We start from the raw sequence: 15,770 nt of genomic DNA, 5'->3' as shown, positions 1-15,770 counted from the left end.
AAAGAGCCTCAGTAAATTTCAAAAGATTGAAACCCTACCAACCAACTTTTCAGACGACAAAGGCATTAAACTAGAAATAAACTGTTCAAAGAAAGCAAAAAGGCTCACAAACACATGGAGGCTAAACAACACGCTCCTAAATAATCAATGTATCAATGACCAAATCAAAATGGAGATCCAGCAATATATGGAAACAAATGACAACAACAACACTAAGCCCCAACTTCTGTGGGACACAGCAAAAGCAGTCTTAAGAGGAAAGTATATAGCAATCCAAGCATATTTAAAAAAGGAAGAGCAATCCCAAATGAACGGTCGAATGTCACAACTATCGAAATTGGAAAAAGAAGAACAAATGAGGCCTAAAGTCAGCAGAAGGAGGGACATAATAAAGATCAGAGAAGAAATAAATAAAATTGAGAAGAATAAAACAATAGCAAAAATCAATGAAACCAAGAGCTGGTTCTTCGAGAAAATAAACAAAATAGATAAGCCTCTAGCCAGACTTATTAAGAGGAAAAGAGAGTCAACACAAATCAACAGTATCAGGAATGAGAAAGGAAAAATCACGATGGAACCCGCAGAAATACAAAGAATTATTAGAGACTACTATGAAAACCTATATGCTAACAAGCTGGGAAACCTAGGAGAAATGGACAACTTCCTAGAAAAATACAACCTTCCAAGAGTGACACAGAAAGAAACAGAAAACCTAAACAGACCAATTACCAGCAACGAAATTGAAGCGGTAATCAAAAAACTACCAAAGAACAAAACCCCCGGGCCACATGGATTTACCTCGGAATTTTATCAGACATACAGGGAAGACATAATACCCATTCTCCTTAAAGTTTTCCAAGAAATAGAAGAGGAGGGGATACTCCCAAACTCATTCTATGAAGCTAACATCACCCTAATACCAAAACCAGGCAAAGACACCACCAAAAAAGAAAACTACAGACCAATATCCCTGATGAATGTAGATGCAAATATACTCAACAAAATTTTAGCAAACCAAATTCAAAAATACATCAAAACCATCGTACAACATGACCAAGTGGGATTCATCCCAGGGATGCAAGGATGGCACAACATTCGAAAGTCCATCAATATCATCCACCACATCAACAAAAAGAAAGACAAAAACCACATGATCATCTCCATAGATGCTGAAAAAGCATTTGACAAAGTTCAACATCCATTCATGATAAAAACTCTCAGCAAAATGGGAATAGAGGGCAAGTACCTCAACATAATAAAGGCCATCTATGAAAAACCCACAGCCAACATTATATTGAACAGCGAGAAGCTGAAAGCATTTCCAATGAGATCGGGAACTAGACAGGGATGCCCACTCTCTCCACTGTTATTTAACATAGTACTGGAGGTCCTAGCCACGGCAATCAGATAAAACAAAGAAATACAGGGAATCCAGATTGGCAAAGAAGAAGTTAAACTGTCACTATTTGCAGATGACATGATACTGTACATAAAAAACCCTAAAGACTCCACCCCAGAACTACTAGAACTGATATCGGAATACAGCAAAGTTGCAGGATACAAAATCAACACACAGAAATCTGTGGCTTTCCTATATACCAACAATGAACCAACAGAAAGAGAAATCAGGAAAACATTCACAATTGCATCAAAAAAAATAAAATACCTAGGAATAAACCTAACCAAAGAAGTGAAAGACTTATATTCTGAAAACTACAAGTCACTCTTAAAAGAAATTAAAGGGGACACTAACAGATGGAAACGCATCCCATGCTCATGGCTAGGAAGAATTAATATCGTCAAAATGGCCATCCTGCCCAAAGCAATATACAGATTTGATGCAATCCCTATGAAACTACCAGCAACATTCTTCAATGAACTGGAACAAATAATTCAAAAATTCATATGGAACCACCAAAGACCCCGAATAGCCAAAGCAATCCTGAGAAAGAAGAATAAAGTAGGGGGGATCTCACTCCCCAACTTCAAGCTCTATTATAAAGCCATAGTAATCAAGACAATTTGGTACTGGCACAAGAACAGAGCCACAGACCAATGGAACAGACTAGAGAATCCAGACATTAACCCAAACATATATGGTCAATTAATATTTGATAAAGGAGCCATGGACATACAATGGCGAAATGACAGTCTCTTCAACAGATGGTGCTGGCAAAGCTGGACAGCTACATGTAGGAGAATGAATCTGGACCATTGTCTAACCCCATATACAAAAGTAAACTCAAAATGGATCAAAGACCTGAATGTAAGTCACGAAACCATTAAACTCTTGGAAGAAAACATAGGCAAAAACCTCTTAGACATAAACATGAGTGACCTCTTCTTGAACATATCTCCCCGGGCAAGGAAAACAACAGCAAAAATGAACAAGTGGGACTATATTAAGCTGAAAAGCTTCTGTACAGCAAAAGACACCATCAATAGAACAAAAAGGAACCCTACAGTATGGGAGAATATATTTGAAAATGACACATCCGATAAAGGCTTGACGTCCAGAATATAAAAAGAGCTCACACGCCTCAACAAACAAAAAACAAATAACCCAATTAAAAAATGGGCACAGGAACTGAACAGAGAGTTCTCCAAAAAAGAAATACAGATGGCCAACAGACACATGAAAAGATGCTCCACATCACTAATTATCAGAGAAATGCAAATTAAAACTACAATGAGGTATCACCTCTCACCAGTAAGGATGGCTGCCATCCAAAAGACAAACAACAACAAATGTTGGCAAGGCTGTGGAGAAAGGGGAACCCTCCTACACTGCTGGTGGGAATGTAAACTTGTTCAACCATTGTGGAAAGCAGTATGGAGGTACATCAAAATGCTCAAAACAGACATACCATTTGACCCAGGAATTGCACTCCTAGGAATTTACCCTAAGAATGCAGCAATCAAGTATGAGAAAGACCAATGTACCCTATGTTTATCGCAGCACTATTTACAATAGCCAAGAATTGGAAGCAACCTAAATGTCTATCGATAGATGAATGGATAAAGAAGATGTGGTACATATACACAATGGAATACTACTCAGCCATAAGAAAAGGGCAAATCCTACCATTTGCAGCAACATGGATGGAGCTGGAGGGTATTATGCTCAGTGAAACAAGCCAAGCAGTGAAAGAGAAATACCAAATGATTTCACTCATCTGTGGAATATAAGAACAAAGGAAAAATTGAAGGAACAAAACAGCAACAGAATCACAGAACTCAAGAATGGACTAACAGGTACCAAAGGGAAAGGGACTGGGGAGGATGGGTGGGTAGGGAGGGATAAGGGGGGGCAGAAAAAGAGGGGTATTAAGATTAGCATCCATAGCAGGGTGGGAGAAAGGGGAGGGCTGTACAACACAGTGAAGACAAGTAGTGATTCTACAACAGTTTGCTACGTTGATGGACAGTGACTGTAAAGGAGTATATAGGGGGGACCTGGTATAGGGGAGAGCCTAGTAAACAAAGTATTCGTCATGTAAGTGTAGATTAATGATTAAAAAAAAAGCAGTTCCTATGTGGTGACCTCTAATGAGTTCTACACAATGATATAAAGGGCATATAAAAGTGTAGGCAAAGGGTCTGTTTGTGTTTATACAGAGGATCAAAGCCTAATTTGGCTACCCCGAAAATGAACTAAGATACAATATGAAAAAGAACTTCCAACATCAGCACTCTCGGGAAGACTCATGACAGAAGATGATCAGCAAAAAAAAAAACTCCAACAAAGATCCACACACTGCCACAGGTGTAGATGCACTCATCCCACCAGTTCCTGGACTTGCCATGGGAATGATAAAGGTGATATCTAAGCTGGCCTGTGCATACAGTAAAACAACAAATTGGACTGGATCTATACTGTTGGAACTCAACCAAGAATTAGGAGAAGTGCAAATTGTAGCACTCCAAAATCTTACAACCACAGACTATTTATTGTTAAAAGAACATATGGGATATGAACAGTCCCCAGGAATGGGTTGTTCTAGTTTATCTGAATTCTCTCAGACTGTTTAAGTTCAGTCGGACAATATCCACCATATCATAGATAAGTTTTCACAAATGCCTAAGGTGCCTAACTGGTTTTCTTGGTTTCACTGGAGATGGCTGGTAATTACAGGTATGCTTTGGTTAGGTAACTATATTCCTATTATGTTAATGTGTGTGCACAATTTAATTAGTAGTTTAAAACCTATCCATGCTGAAGTTACTCTACAAGAAGATATGTCAAAGCAATAATCAATCTTCCCAGGTTTTCTTCTGCCTGCTACTTCTATAGCTTTTCTTCTTCCTACCTAATCACAACCTTTAAATAGAACTCGTGCCACATGTCGAATTTACCGAGTATCATAATTCTTCCAAGTGGTAAAGACACCTCAAGACAAATGCTGGGCATAGAAGCCACAGGGCATAAATATGCAAAGAAGTAAAAAGCTACCCTTTTCAAACAATAAGGCTTCTCTCTCACTTACCAACTTAACATTTCCCTGTATGGCCCCGGAAGATGACTGGTTAGCCAGAGACGGGTAAGATTCCTCAAGGGAGGAACAACCTAAGACAGGCACAGTCGCAGGGGGCCATCTGGTGAGAAAATGGGGAGCAGCAGAGGTGAGGCTTAGAACCTCCCCCCTCATGTTCTGAGAGAAATCTTCTGCATACATGGATGTTTATTGCCCTCGTCTAGCTCGGATTAACACATAGTCTACAGGCACACACCTGATCATCTACATTTGCTCTCTTACAACACTAAACTCTGTTTTCTACCTTTATCTCGTATCTACCTACCACTTCAGCATTTTATTAAAAATAATAATAATAGAGAAATGTGGTATCCACATATAAATCAAGTTTAAAAATCAAATGAATATTCATATTTGAACTGACTGTGTATAGTTCATAATGCATGAACAAAACCGAAAGCTTCTGTGATGACTGCCCTTGCACTGTTCACCATGTAACTTATTCACTATGTAAGAATTTGTACTCCAGGTAAGAATTTGTTTGTTATGCATCAGAAGATTGGAGACTGACGAGAATTAGGCTTGGGGTGGATTAATGATTGTGCTTGAGTATTGACCCCCCTATACAGAAATTTATTGTTGTTAACAACTATTTGATCAATAAATATGAGAGATGCCCTCACAAAATATATATATATATATATATAAACACACTTCCAATTGTAAAATAAATAAGTAACCGGGATGTAATGTATAGCATAAAGAATATAGTCAAAATATTGTAACAACTTGGTATGGTGATAGCTGGTACCTAGAATTATCATGTATATAAATGTTGAATCACTGTGTTGTACACCTGAAACTAATGTAATGTAATACTGTTGTCAACTACCCTTCAATAAAAAAAAAAAAATACCAGCGTTAATGAAGCGCTAAATACATAAAGCGATGCTTAATATAAAAAAAAATACTTCCTACTGTGATCATAAGTATAGTAGTGCTCTTGCGGTTGGTTTAACTCTTAATTTTGAATTTTGAAATAAATTTCAGACTTAGAATAAGGTTTGCAAAAATAATATAAAGAATTTTCATGTACCTAAGCCAAATTCCCCAACTGTTAAAATAAAATGTTACTGCATTTGGAAACTTATAAAAACAGTAGAGTGGTGGCTACCAGTTGTGGGTGGTGGAGAGGGCTAAGGATTGGGGAAATGGGGAGATGTTGGGGCAAACATCCAGTTACAACATGTGTAAGTTATGGGACTCTAATGTATAGCCTAGTGATTATAATTAATACTTCTGTATTATATACTTGAAAGTTGCTAAAAGAGTAGATTTTAAACATTCTCACTACAAAAAAGAAATGGTAATTATGTGATATGATGGAGGTGTTGGCTTATGCTATGCAGGTGATCATTTTGCAATATGTAAGTGTATCAAGCCAAGTTGTGCACCTTAACCATTCTACCTCAAGAAAGCACAAAGAATTAAAATAAAAAATATTTTTGTCACATTTAAAAAAAAATCAAATGAGTATTCATATTTGAACTGTTTATAGTTCATAATGCATGAGCAAAACCGAAAGTTTCTGTGATGACTGCCCTTGTACTGTTTACCATGTAACTTATTCACTATGTAAGAATTTGTTCTCTATGTAAGAACTTGTTCGTTATGCTTCAGAAGATTGGAGACTGACGAAAATTAGGCTTGGGGTGGATTAATGATTGTGCGTTGAGCAGTGACTCCCCTATACAGAATTTTATTGTTAACAACCATTTGATCAATAAATATGAGAGATGCCCTCACAAAAAAACAAAACAAAAAAAAGAAACAAAAAAACAAAAAAAAAGTACACACTTCCAATTGTAAAATAAATAAGTAACCGGGATGTAATGTATAGCATAAGGAATATAGTCAAAATATTGTAACAACTTGGTATGGTGATAGCTGGTATCTAGAATTATCATGTATATAAATGTTGAATCACTGTGTTGTACACCTGAAACTAATGTAATACTGTGTCTCAACTACCCTTCAATAAAAAATAATTATCTACAAAAAAAAAAAAAATATATATATATATATATATATATATATATATATATATATAATGCTTTTAGCCTGCTACATATGTGAAGGCAATTTTTAAAAGAACCTCACCTAAATTCTGTCTTTTAGAAAGCAAGGGAAAACAAATGCATCTGCTTAAGAACTGCTGGCACTCTAACTAATAGAATAGGAAACAATTTAATTCACTATGTTATTTATCATTCCATTAGTAGTGGACGCATGTGAATTTCACTAAGCCAAGCATGCTAAGTTATCTTCTGTCAATGTCACTGTCACTCCCCACTACTTAGCGACCCTAAAGTGTGTGGGCACCCAGGCACATGCACACACACACATGCACACACATGCACACTCCTCTCTCTTCACCATTAACTACACACCTGAGAGTGAAAAAACTTTCAGTCTTCCTTAAGAGACTACAAAGTAATTTCAAAGTTAGTACATCCCCAAGGAAAGCAAGCAATTTCTAAAAAAACAAAAATTAAACTTCCGAATAATATTCTAAAGTCACAAATCCAATCATAAGCAATAGCCTCAAAAGGTGGAATGTTATTGACTAGCCCACACAAGATTTATTTACCAGATTTTTTATGATTTCCAGTGATAATGCCTTGTAACTGGAACCATTCTGCAAAGCTATTTGTGTGTTTAAGCATATTTAGGAGGAGGTATGCTTTTAAAACACTGCAAATGGTACCTTTTTTCTAGTTATATCAGCATCATTCTGAAAGGCTTAGGTATTTTGTTATTTGTATCCTCTGCATCATTAAGATAATATAGAAATTCTTAAATCAAAGAAGATAATTTTTAGTTAATTCTTAGTTTCTAAGTCCTGTTGGTAACTACTGAATTCAATTGTCATTCAATAAAAATAAAATACTAAAGACCTATCTATGACTAGGATAAAAGTATCAAGGAGAACATTATTTAAGTATGGAATGTAGGTGGCAGGAAAAGAGCTGGGATAGAAAACAACTGGGGTTTCATGTCTCATTGGCAAAATCTTCAGTCTGGACTCCGTCAAGTGGAACGAGTGTGCAGCCAGTACCCACCCGTACATTCCTGCGCCACCTGTCACTGGCTCCTTTTCTCTTACTACCTATTGTGTATTCCCTTCATTCACATAAGTTTACTTTGAAATGGCTACTTTCCTTCTAATTTAATTCAAATAACTGGCACACATCGGTCCAAAGTACCTGTGTCTCTCCCTCTATGCAATGAGAAGTGAAGAAGAGACAAAGAGAACACCAAAACAGAAGAGAAAGTAAAATGCAGAAATAAGGAGAAACAGAAGTAGGAAGAGGCAGGAGGGGGAGGAAAGGAATAGCCACAGAGAAGAGTCACATGGAACAAAAATGGCCTGAGGAAAACCTTTTCCTGTTGAAATTCGCTGTCAGATTTTTACTGAAATGGAAAACTCATCTTGGGTGGTGAGCGGCTGGAGTCTGTTATGAAAGGGACTCTTATATTACTTAATAATTTGTATACTAAGTACCTCTGTCATTTTCGTGTCATTTCACTGCCCTCTTCCCATCATAAATGAAGAACAGAATAATACGTATTTGCCCCCTTGAGATTTGCAAACATGATCTCACTTGTACAACTGCAACAAATCCATCCAGTAAATTCTGGGCAGAGTAAATCAAAGAATACATTAACCCAAGGTTACAGCGGCTGCGTTTGGTTTTAGATAGCTCCGTGCAACTGCTCTAAACCCACCAGTAATTTACCACAGTCAAGCATGTAACCATGAGTCTCCCATTCAAATCTAAAATCCTGTCAATTTCTACTTCTGCCATAACTTCATAAAAGCCTCACAAATCCACTCTTACATAAAAGGCTCTATTATTTTCCATGTTAATATCACGTCAGAAAAAAGGCTTGTGAGCTTGGGGGCTTGTGTCAGCTCTACCTGCATCACCAATGGATTACAGAACATATTTATCATGTCACAGTCCAACACCTTTATTTCTCACTCTCATTTGGAATTAGTTTCAGAAATGGCAGCATTTGCTCTGTAAAGAACAAGTTAAAAAATACCTTCCTTATATAACTTGAAGCTACTTTTCTTCCTACTTTTTTCATAGTACAATTTTTTAATGAGCTTCAATTAAAATCAGTGAGACTTAGAATCTCATAATACCCTATTTTTATACCATCTTTCATTTTCTACAGCATATATTTCTTTCCAAGTCTGGCAGAACTCTATTCTATATATTTTATATAGTTTAGAACTTGTATAAAATATAATACTTATCTTTCAAATGGTACCTGTCTAGATTATACCATGATTCAAATATGCTGCCCTTCATAGCATTCACTCAAAACAACTGCCAGAGAAAATCCGTATTGCACAGTTATAAAATGAAAGGCCAGATTCAAATAGCAATCTGTATAAATCACACTCTCAATGTGCATATCTTATCCTCAACTTCTAAAATATTTGCATCCATTATCAATCACTATTTTGTATTTGTTCAAATGCATATTTCATTTATACAGCTTTAGAATGTTATAAACTCCATTTTGTTGACTCCTTGAAAACCATCTAATTATAGGGAAAAACATGCTGATTGTTGCCAATAATAAAATTGAGTGCAAATAATTCAGGCATTCTACAATTACTCAGATTTAATTTATTCCAAAGACAACCCAAGTGGCTCTGTACCTAGAGACTGAATAGTCGGAACTGCTTCCATTAGTCTGCAAATGCCTTTTGTTCCCATAATGAATACATATTCGTACCTTTTCTCAAGTTCTGACAGTCTCCTTGCAAAATAAATAAAAAATGTCCCACTATTTGTATCACTATTATTCCAAACCTACTTGTTATCTCAGTATTACTGATTACAATGTGGACTTTTAGCAATTAATAGTTGAAGGATACTTTATAGTTTCTTGCACCAAGGACAAGGCCCAATAGAAACATCACCAATAAAACCAAGAGCAAGAAATCGATACACTTAAGTGAGCCTCAGCCAGTTTACTTTGGATTAAAATGTAAGCCAAAAATACAAACATATGCAAAACAATTATTTCAGTGCTTACTTTCAGGAGATCCTTGGAGAAATCACCACCCTCATTTACCCCTTGGAGGTTTGCAATGAACTCTTGGCAGGTCATCTTCTTTCCAATGTTCTGGAATACAGCAAATAATACATCATAATGACATACATAGGATTAAGATCGATTCTTAAAGATGTGATTAAGCAAAGCAAGACTGATTTCATTTTTCAAAACATGAATACACACATACCACCCGATATATGTGTATATGTACATACATACACATGATAAGAATTTATATGCATAAGAAAAACAGATGGCTTATCCTTTTAGAATTGCCATTAAATATAAATAGCAAAATTACACCATTTATTTTAACCAATAAAAAAAACTGAAAAAACTGATACCTTTAAATATATAATGTAGATTTTAATGAGAAACATGGATGGGAACGAGAGCAGGAGGCTGGTGCAGCAGGGGATCCTGAGCCCCCTCCTCACACAGACACACCAAGGCAACAGCTCCATGTAACACAGCTCACTCTGCAGGGACCTGGAGACTAGCCGGTCAGCACTTCCTTAGGCAAAATGCCACAGTGGGAAGGGTAACAGGCAGAGGCATGGTGGGAACCCTCACATGGCCCACAAGTGGAAGGGTTATCACAGGCAGGGAGGCCCTCCCTGAGGAGGGCACATCACGCCCCACACTGGGCACCCCCACCCGGGGTATCTGCACTAGGAAGACAAGCCCCATACTATATGGCTTTGAAACCAGCAGGGCTCATATCCAGGGGCCTCAACTATGGGTCAGCCTGGGGGCTACAGGAAACAGGACCTGCTCTTAAAGGGCCAGCACACTATATCACCTGATCCAAGAAGCAGGCAAGGGCAGCAGTTTGAAAAGCATCTGGTTGTACATGAAGGAGATTTACTGGATAATATTAGGGCATGTGCTGGAGGGGTGGGGATCTGTAGGAGCTTTCGGCTGGAAAGGAAATACTGGCAGGTGTCATTTTTCTCACTGTCCTTCAGCCTATGCTGGCCAAATGCTGGTGAGAGCCAGTTCTCCATCTGCCTTGCTAGCACCACTCACCCTGCCCCAGAGTTCCCCTGCAGAGCTACCTCATACAACCCACCTACTCAGAGGGAGTCCCTCCAAAGCAGCTCCTGCCCCAACATACTGAGCAAGCAAGCAGCCCCAGATGAGACTGGCACGCTTCCAGAGTAACTCCTGGGGAGCAAGATGTCAGCCTTGCCTACCTACAAGCCCATCATCCACCTACTTCTGGAGCTAACCACACCCACTAGCAAGCCCACATCAGCTATAGTCAGTGCCTCAGCCAGCAGGTGCCCTGTGGGCAAGCCCCACCCAACAGTATACCTGCAGCAGTCCTGGCCTAACACTACAGACAGGCAGACTGGGGGTCAGCCCTACTCACCAGCAAGCCCAGCAATTTCAGCTGAATCACAATAGGAGGGTGCATGCAGTCCTTGCAGGGGACACCCCTAATGGGCCTGATTCTGGTGATCAGGGGTGATTGTGGATTCTGGTACCACAGGACATCTTCTACCTAAGGCCACTACTTTTGAAACCAGGAGACATACATACAAACAAAAAGAGAATCAGACAAAATCAGGAGACACAGAAATATGTTTCAATGAAAGAACAAGACAAAATGTCACAAAAAGACCTAAATGAAATGGAGATATGCAACGTATCTATCTAATAAAGAGTTGAAAGCAATGGTCATAAAGATGTTCATCGGACTTAGAGAAAAGTGGGTGAACTTAGCAAGAACTTTAAGAAAAACAGAAAATATAAAAGAATCAATCAGAGCTGAAGATTACAATAAACAAAATGAAAAATAAACTAGAGGCATTCAACAACAGAAGAGATGAGGCCGAAGAATGGATCAGCAATCTGGAAGACAGGAAAGGGGAGAGCAACCAAGATAGAGTAAAAAGAAAGAATTTCAAAAAATGAGGTTCGGTAAAGGGACCACTAAAACAATATCAAGCATACTAAAATTCAAATTTTAAGGCTCCCAGAGAAGAGAGAAAGGGAAAGGAAACTTACTTGAAGAATAATAGCTGAAAACTTCCCCAATCTAGGGAAAGAATCAGACATCCAGGCCCAGGAAGCACAGAAAGCCACAAACAGGATGACCCTGAGGAGGGCCACACGAAGACATGGGGAAATTAAAACATCAAAAATAAAAGATAAAGAGAGACTCTTAGAAGCAGCGGGAGAAAAGCAACTAATTATGTACCAGGGAAACACCATAAAGTATCAGCTGATTGTTCAGCACAAATGTTGCAGGCCAGAAAGGAGAGGAATGGTATATTCAAAGTGCTGAAAGGGAAAAACCTACAACCAAGAATTCTCTACCTAAAGTTATTCAGAATTGAAAAAGAGTTTCCTAGACAAAAGTTAAAAGAGTTCATCATCACTAAAGGGGCTTTAGAAGAAATGTTAAAGGGATTTCTTGAAGCAGACAAGGAAAGGCAAAACTGGAAGAAGACTATGAAAGGGAAAAATTCCATTGGTCAAAGTGAACATAAAGATAAAGGTACATCAATCATAAACTAATATGAAGGTTAAAAGACAAACATGGTACAATCAATTATACCTAGAAAAATTTGTTAAGAGATATACAAGATAAACAAAAAGACGTAAAATATATACATAAAAACATGGAGGAGGGAGTAAAAATATATTAACAGAATGTGTGAAAACTTGACTGACCATCACCCTAACATAGACTGCTAAATACATAGGTTGTCATATATGAAACTTGTGGTAACCACAAACCCAAAACCTATGGATACACAAAAAATGGAAAAAAAGTAATCCAAGCATAAGACTAAAGTCATCAAACACAAGAGAAAAGAACAAGAAAAGAAGAAAGGAAGAATTACAAAAACAACCAGAAAACAATGAACAAAATGGCAATAAGTCCATATCTGCCAATAATTACTTTAAATATAAATGGTATAAATGCTCCAATCAAAAGACACAGGATAACTGAATGGATAAAAAAAGCAAAACAATCTATATGCTTCCTACAGAGACTCTCTTCAGACCTAAAGACACATCAGGCTGAAAGTGAAAGGATGGAAAAAGATATTCCATGCAAACAGACATGAAAAAAAGATGGGGTAACTATACTTTTATCAGACAAAATAGACTTCAAAACAAAGAGTATAACAAAAGACAAGAGCATTACATAATGATAAAAGGATCAATCCAACAAGAGGATATAACAATTGTAAACTTCTCTGCACTCAGCATAGTAGTACCTAAATATAGAAAACAGATATTAACAGACATAAGGGGAGAATTGAAATGAATACAGTAATATTAGGAGAGTTTAACACCTCATTTACATCAATGGATGGATAATTCAGACAAAAAAATCAACAGGGGACAGTGGCTTTGAACAAGACATCAGACCAGATGAACATAACAGATATACACAGAACATTCCACCCAACAATAGTAGAATACATGTTCTTTTCAAGTACATACAGAACACTTTTCAGAATAGAGATATGTTAACAGACCACAAAACAGGTGTCAATAAATTTAAGAAGACTGAAATCATATCAAGCAGCTTTTCCAAATACAATGATAAGAAACTGGAAGTCAATTACAATAAAACAATTGGAAAAAAAGCAGATACACTTGGAAAATAAACAACATTACCTAAGACCAATGGGTCAACATAGAAGTCAAAATATACCTGGAAACAAATGAAAATGAAAATAAAAACACACCGGTTCACTGGTTCAAAATCTTTGGGATGCAAGAAAAGCAGTGCTAAGAGGAAAGCTTATAGTGTTCTAAGCCTAACTCAAGAAACAAGAAAAATCTCAAATTAACAATTTAACCCTACACCAAAAGGAAGAAGGGAAAGAAGAACAAACAATGCCCCAAATTAGTAGAACAAAGGAAATAATAACATCAGAGAAGAAATAAATGGACAGTAAAAAAAAAAAAAGGAAAAAGAAAAGTTCAATGAAACTAAGGGATGGTTTTTTGAAAAGATAAAATTGATAAACCTTTAGCTAAACTCATCAGGAAAAAGAGAGGATTCAAATAAATACAATCAGAAATGAAAGATGAGAAGTTACAACTGACACCACAGAAATACAGAGGACTATAAACTACCATGAAAAATTATACATCAATAATGTAGACAAACTAGAAGAAATGGATACATTTTTAGAGGCATACAATTATTTATGATTGAATTGGTAATCAAAAAACACCCAAAAAACAAAAATCTAGGATAAATGTCTTCACACATGAACTCTAACAAACATTTAAAGGAGAAGTTACTATTTACCCTTCTCAAACTGTTCCCAAAAACAGAAAAGGAAGGAATGATTCCAAATTCATTCAATATGGCCAATATTACCCTGATACCAAAAACCAAAGACCACAAAAAAATGGACAATATCACTAATGAACATAGATGCAAAAATTATCAACAAAATATTAGCAAACTGAATTCAACAATACATTAACAGTAGCACTGACCATGATCACTGCAATTTATTCCAGGGATGCAAGGATGAATCAATATTCACAGATCAATCAACATGATATACCATATTAATAAAATAAAGGATAAAAGTCATATGATCATCTCAACAGATGCAGAGAAAGCACTGACAAAATTCAACATCCATTCATGATTTAAAAACCCTCAACAAAGTAGGTTTAGAAGAAACATACCTCAACACAATAAAGGCATATATGAGAAACCCACAGCTAAGATCATACTCAATGATGAAAAGCTAAAAGCTTTTCCTCTAAGATTAGGAACAAGTCAAGAATGGCCAGTCTCACTATTTTTATTCAACACAGTACTCGAAGTCCTAGCCATAGCAATCAGAGAAGAAAGAGATATAAAAGGCATCCAAATAGATAAGGAAGACATTAAATTGTCACTATTTTCAAATGACATGATATTGTATATAGAAAACCCTTAAGACTCTATGAAAAGACTATTGGAACTAATAAATGAATTCAGTAGTGACAGTATATAAAATTAATATACAGAAATCAGTTACATTTTTATACACTAAAAATGAACATGTAGAAAGAAATTTTTAAAACTGCATCAAAAACAGTAAAATACCTAGGAACAGATTTAACCAAAGACATGAAAGACCTGTACTCCGAAAACTGATAAAAGAAATGGAAGGCAACACTAGTCAATGGAAAGATATACTGTGTTCATGGAAGGAAAAATCAATTTTGTTAAAATGTTCATACTATCCAAACCAATTAATAGATTCAATGCAATCTCTATCAAAATACCAATAGCATTTTTCATGGAACTAGAACAAATAATCCTAGAATATGAGTGAAACCACAAAAGACTCTAAATAGCCAAAGCAATCTTGACAATGAAGAACAACGCTAGAGGTACCACACTCACAGATTTCAAACTATAATACAAAGCTACAGTAATCAAAACAGTATAGTACATAAAAACAGACACAGAGCAGGGGACAGAATACAGAGCCCATAAATAAACTCATGCTTACAGAGTCTATTAATTATGACGTAGGAGGCAAGAATATACAATGAAGAAAGGACAGTCTTCAATAAGGGTGCTGGGAAAGCTGGACATCTATTTGCAAAAGAATGAAACTGGACCATTTTCTTATACCATATTAAAAAAAAAAACTAAAAATGGATTAAATACTTGAATGTAAGACTGGAAACCATAAAAATCCTGAAAGAAAACACAGGCAGTAAACTTTTGGACATCAGCCTTAAGCAGTATTTTTCAGGATCTGTCTCTTCAGGAAACAGAAACAAAAGCAAAAATAAACAATTGGACTACACCAAACTAAAAAGTTTTTTTGCACAGCAAAGGAAACTATCAACAAAAAGGCAGCCTTTGTTGCAAAAATAAAAAATCCAATTAAAAAATAAACAATAGATATTTTTCTGAATAAGACAATACACATGTCAAACAGGTACATGAAAAATGCTCAACATACCTAATCATCAGGGAATGCAAAACAAAGCCACAATGCATTATGACCTCACATTAGACAGAATTAGTACCAAAAAGACAAGAAATAACACATTTGCGAGGATGAGAAGAAAAGTGAACCTTTCTGCAATGTCAGTGGGATTGTAAATTGGTGCAGCCACTGCGGAAAACAGTATGTATTTTCTCAAAAAATTAAAAATAGA

General features: G+C 36.5%; 1 protein-coding gene across 7 annotated transcripts in view; it reads right to left on the bottom strand.

The window, feature by feature from the left end:
- Positions 1-15,770, bottom strand: part of PSD3 (pleckstrin and Sec7 domain containing 3) — a 476,158-nt gene that overhangs the window by 231,689 nt on the left and 228,699 nt on the right. For 3 of the 7 annotated variants that reach the window (XM_057505252.1, XM_057505253.1, XM_057505255.1), the window contains one exon: positions 9,594-9,684. In XM_057505252.1, coding sequence (XP_057361235.1) covers positions 9,594-9,684 — 91 coding nt within the window. Of the gene's footprint in view, positions 1-9,593; positions 9,685-10,989; positions 11,140-15,770 lie in introns of those variants that run through there. The other 4 variants (XM_036896299.2, XM_057505254.1, XM_036896301.2 and 1 more) reach the window with 2 other exon arrangements.

This window comes from Manis pentadactyla, chromosome 7 (genome assembly GCF_030020395.1).
Source record: "Manis pentadactyla isolate mManPen7 chromosome 7, mManPen7.hap1, whole genome shotgun sequence".
Taxonomy (NCBI): Eukaryota; Metazoa; Chordata; class Mammalia; order Pholidota; family Manidae; genus Manis; species Manis pentadactyla.
Note: the sequence above shows the minus strand (reverse complement) of the source record. Positions and strands in the feature narration are given on the sequence as shown.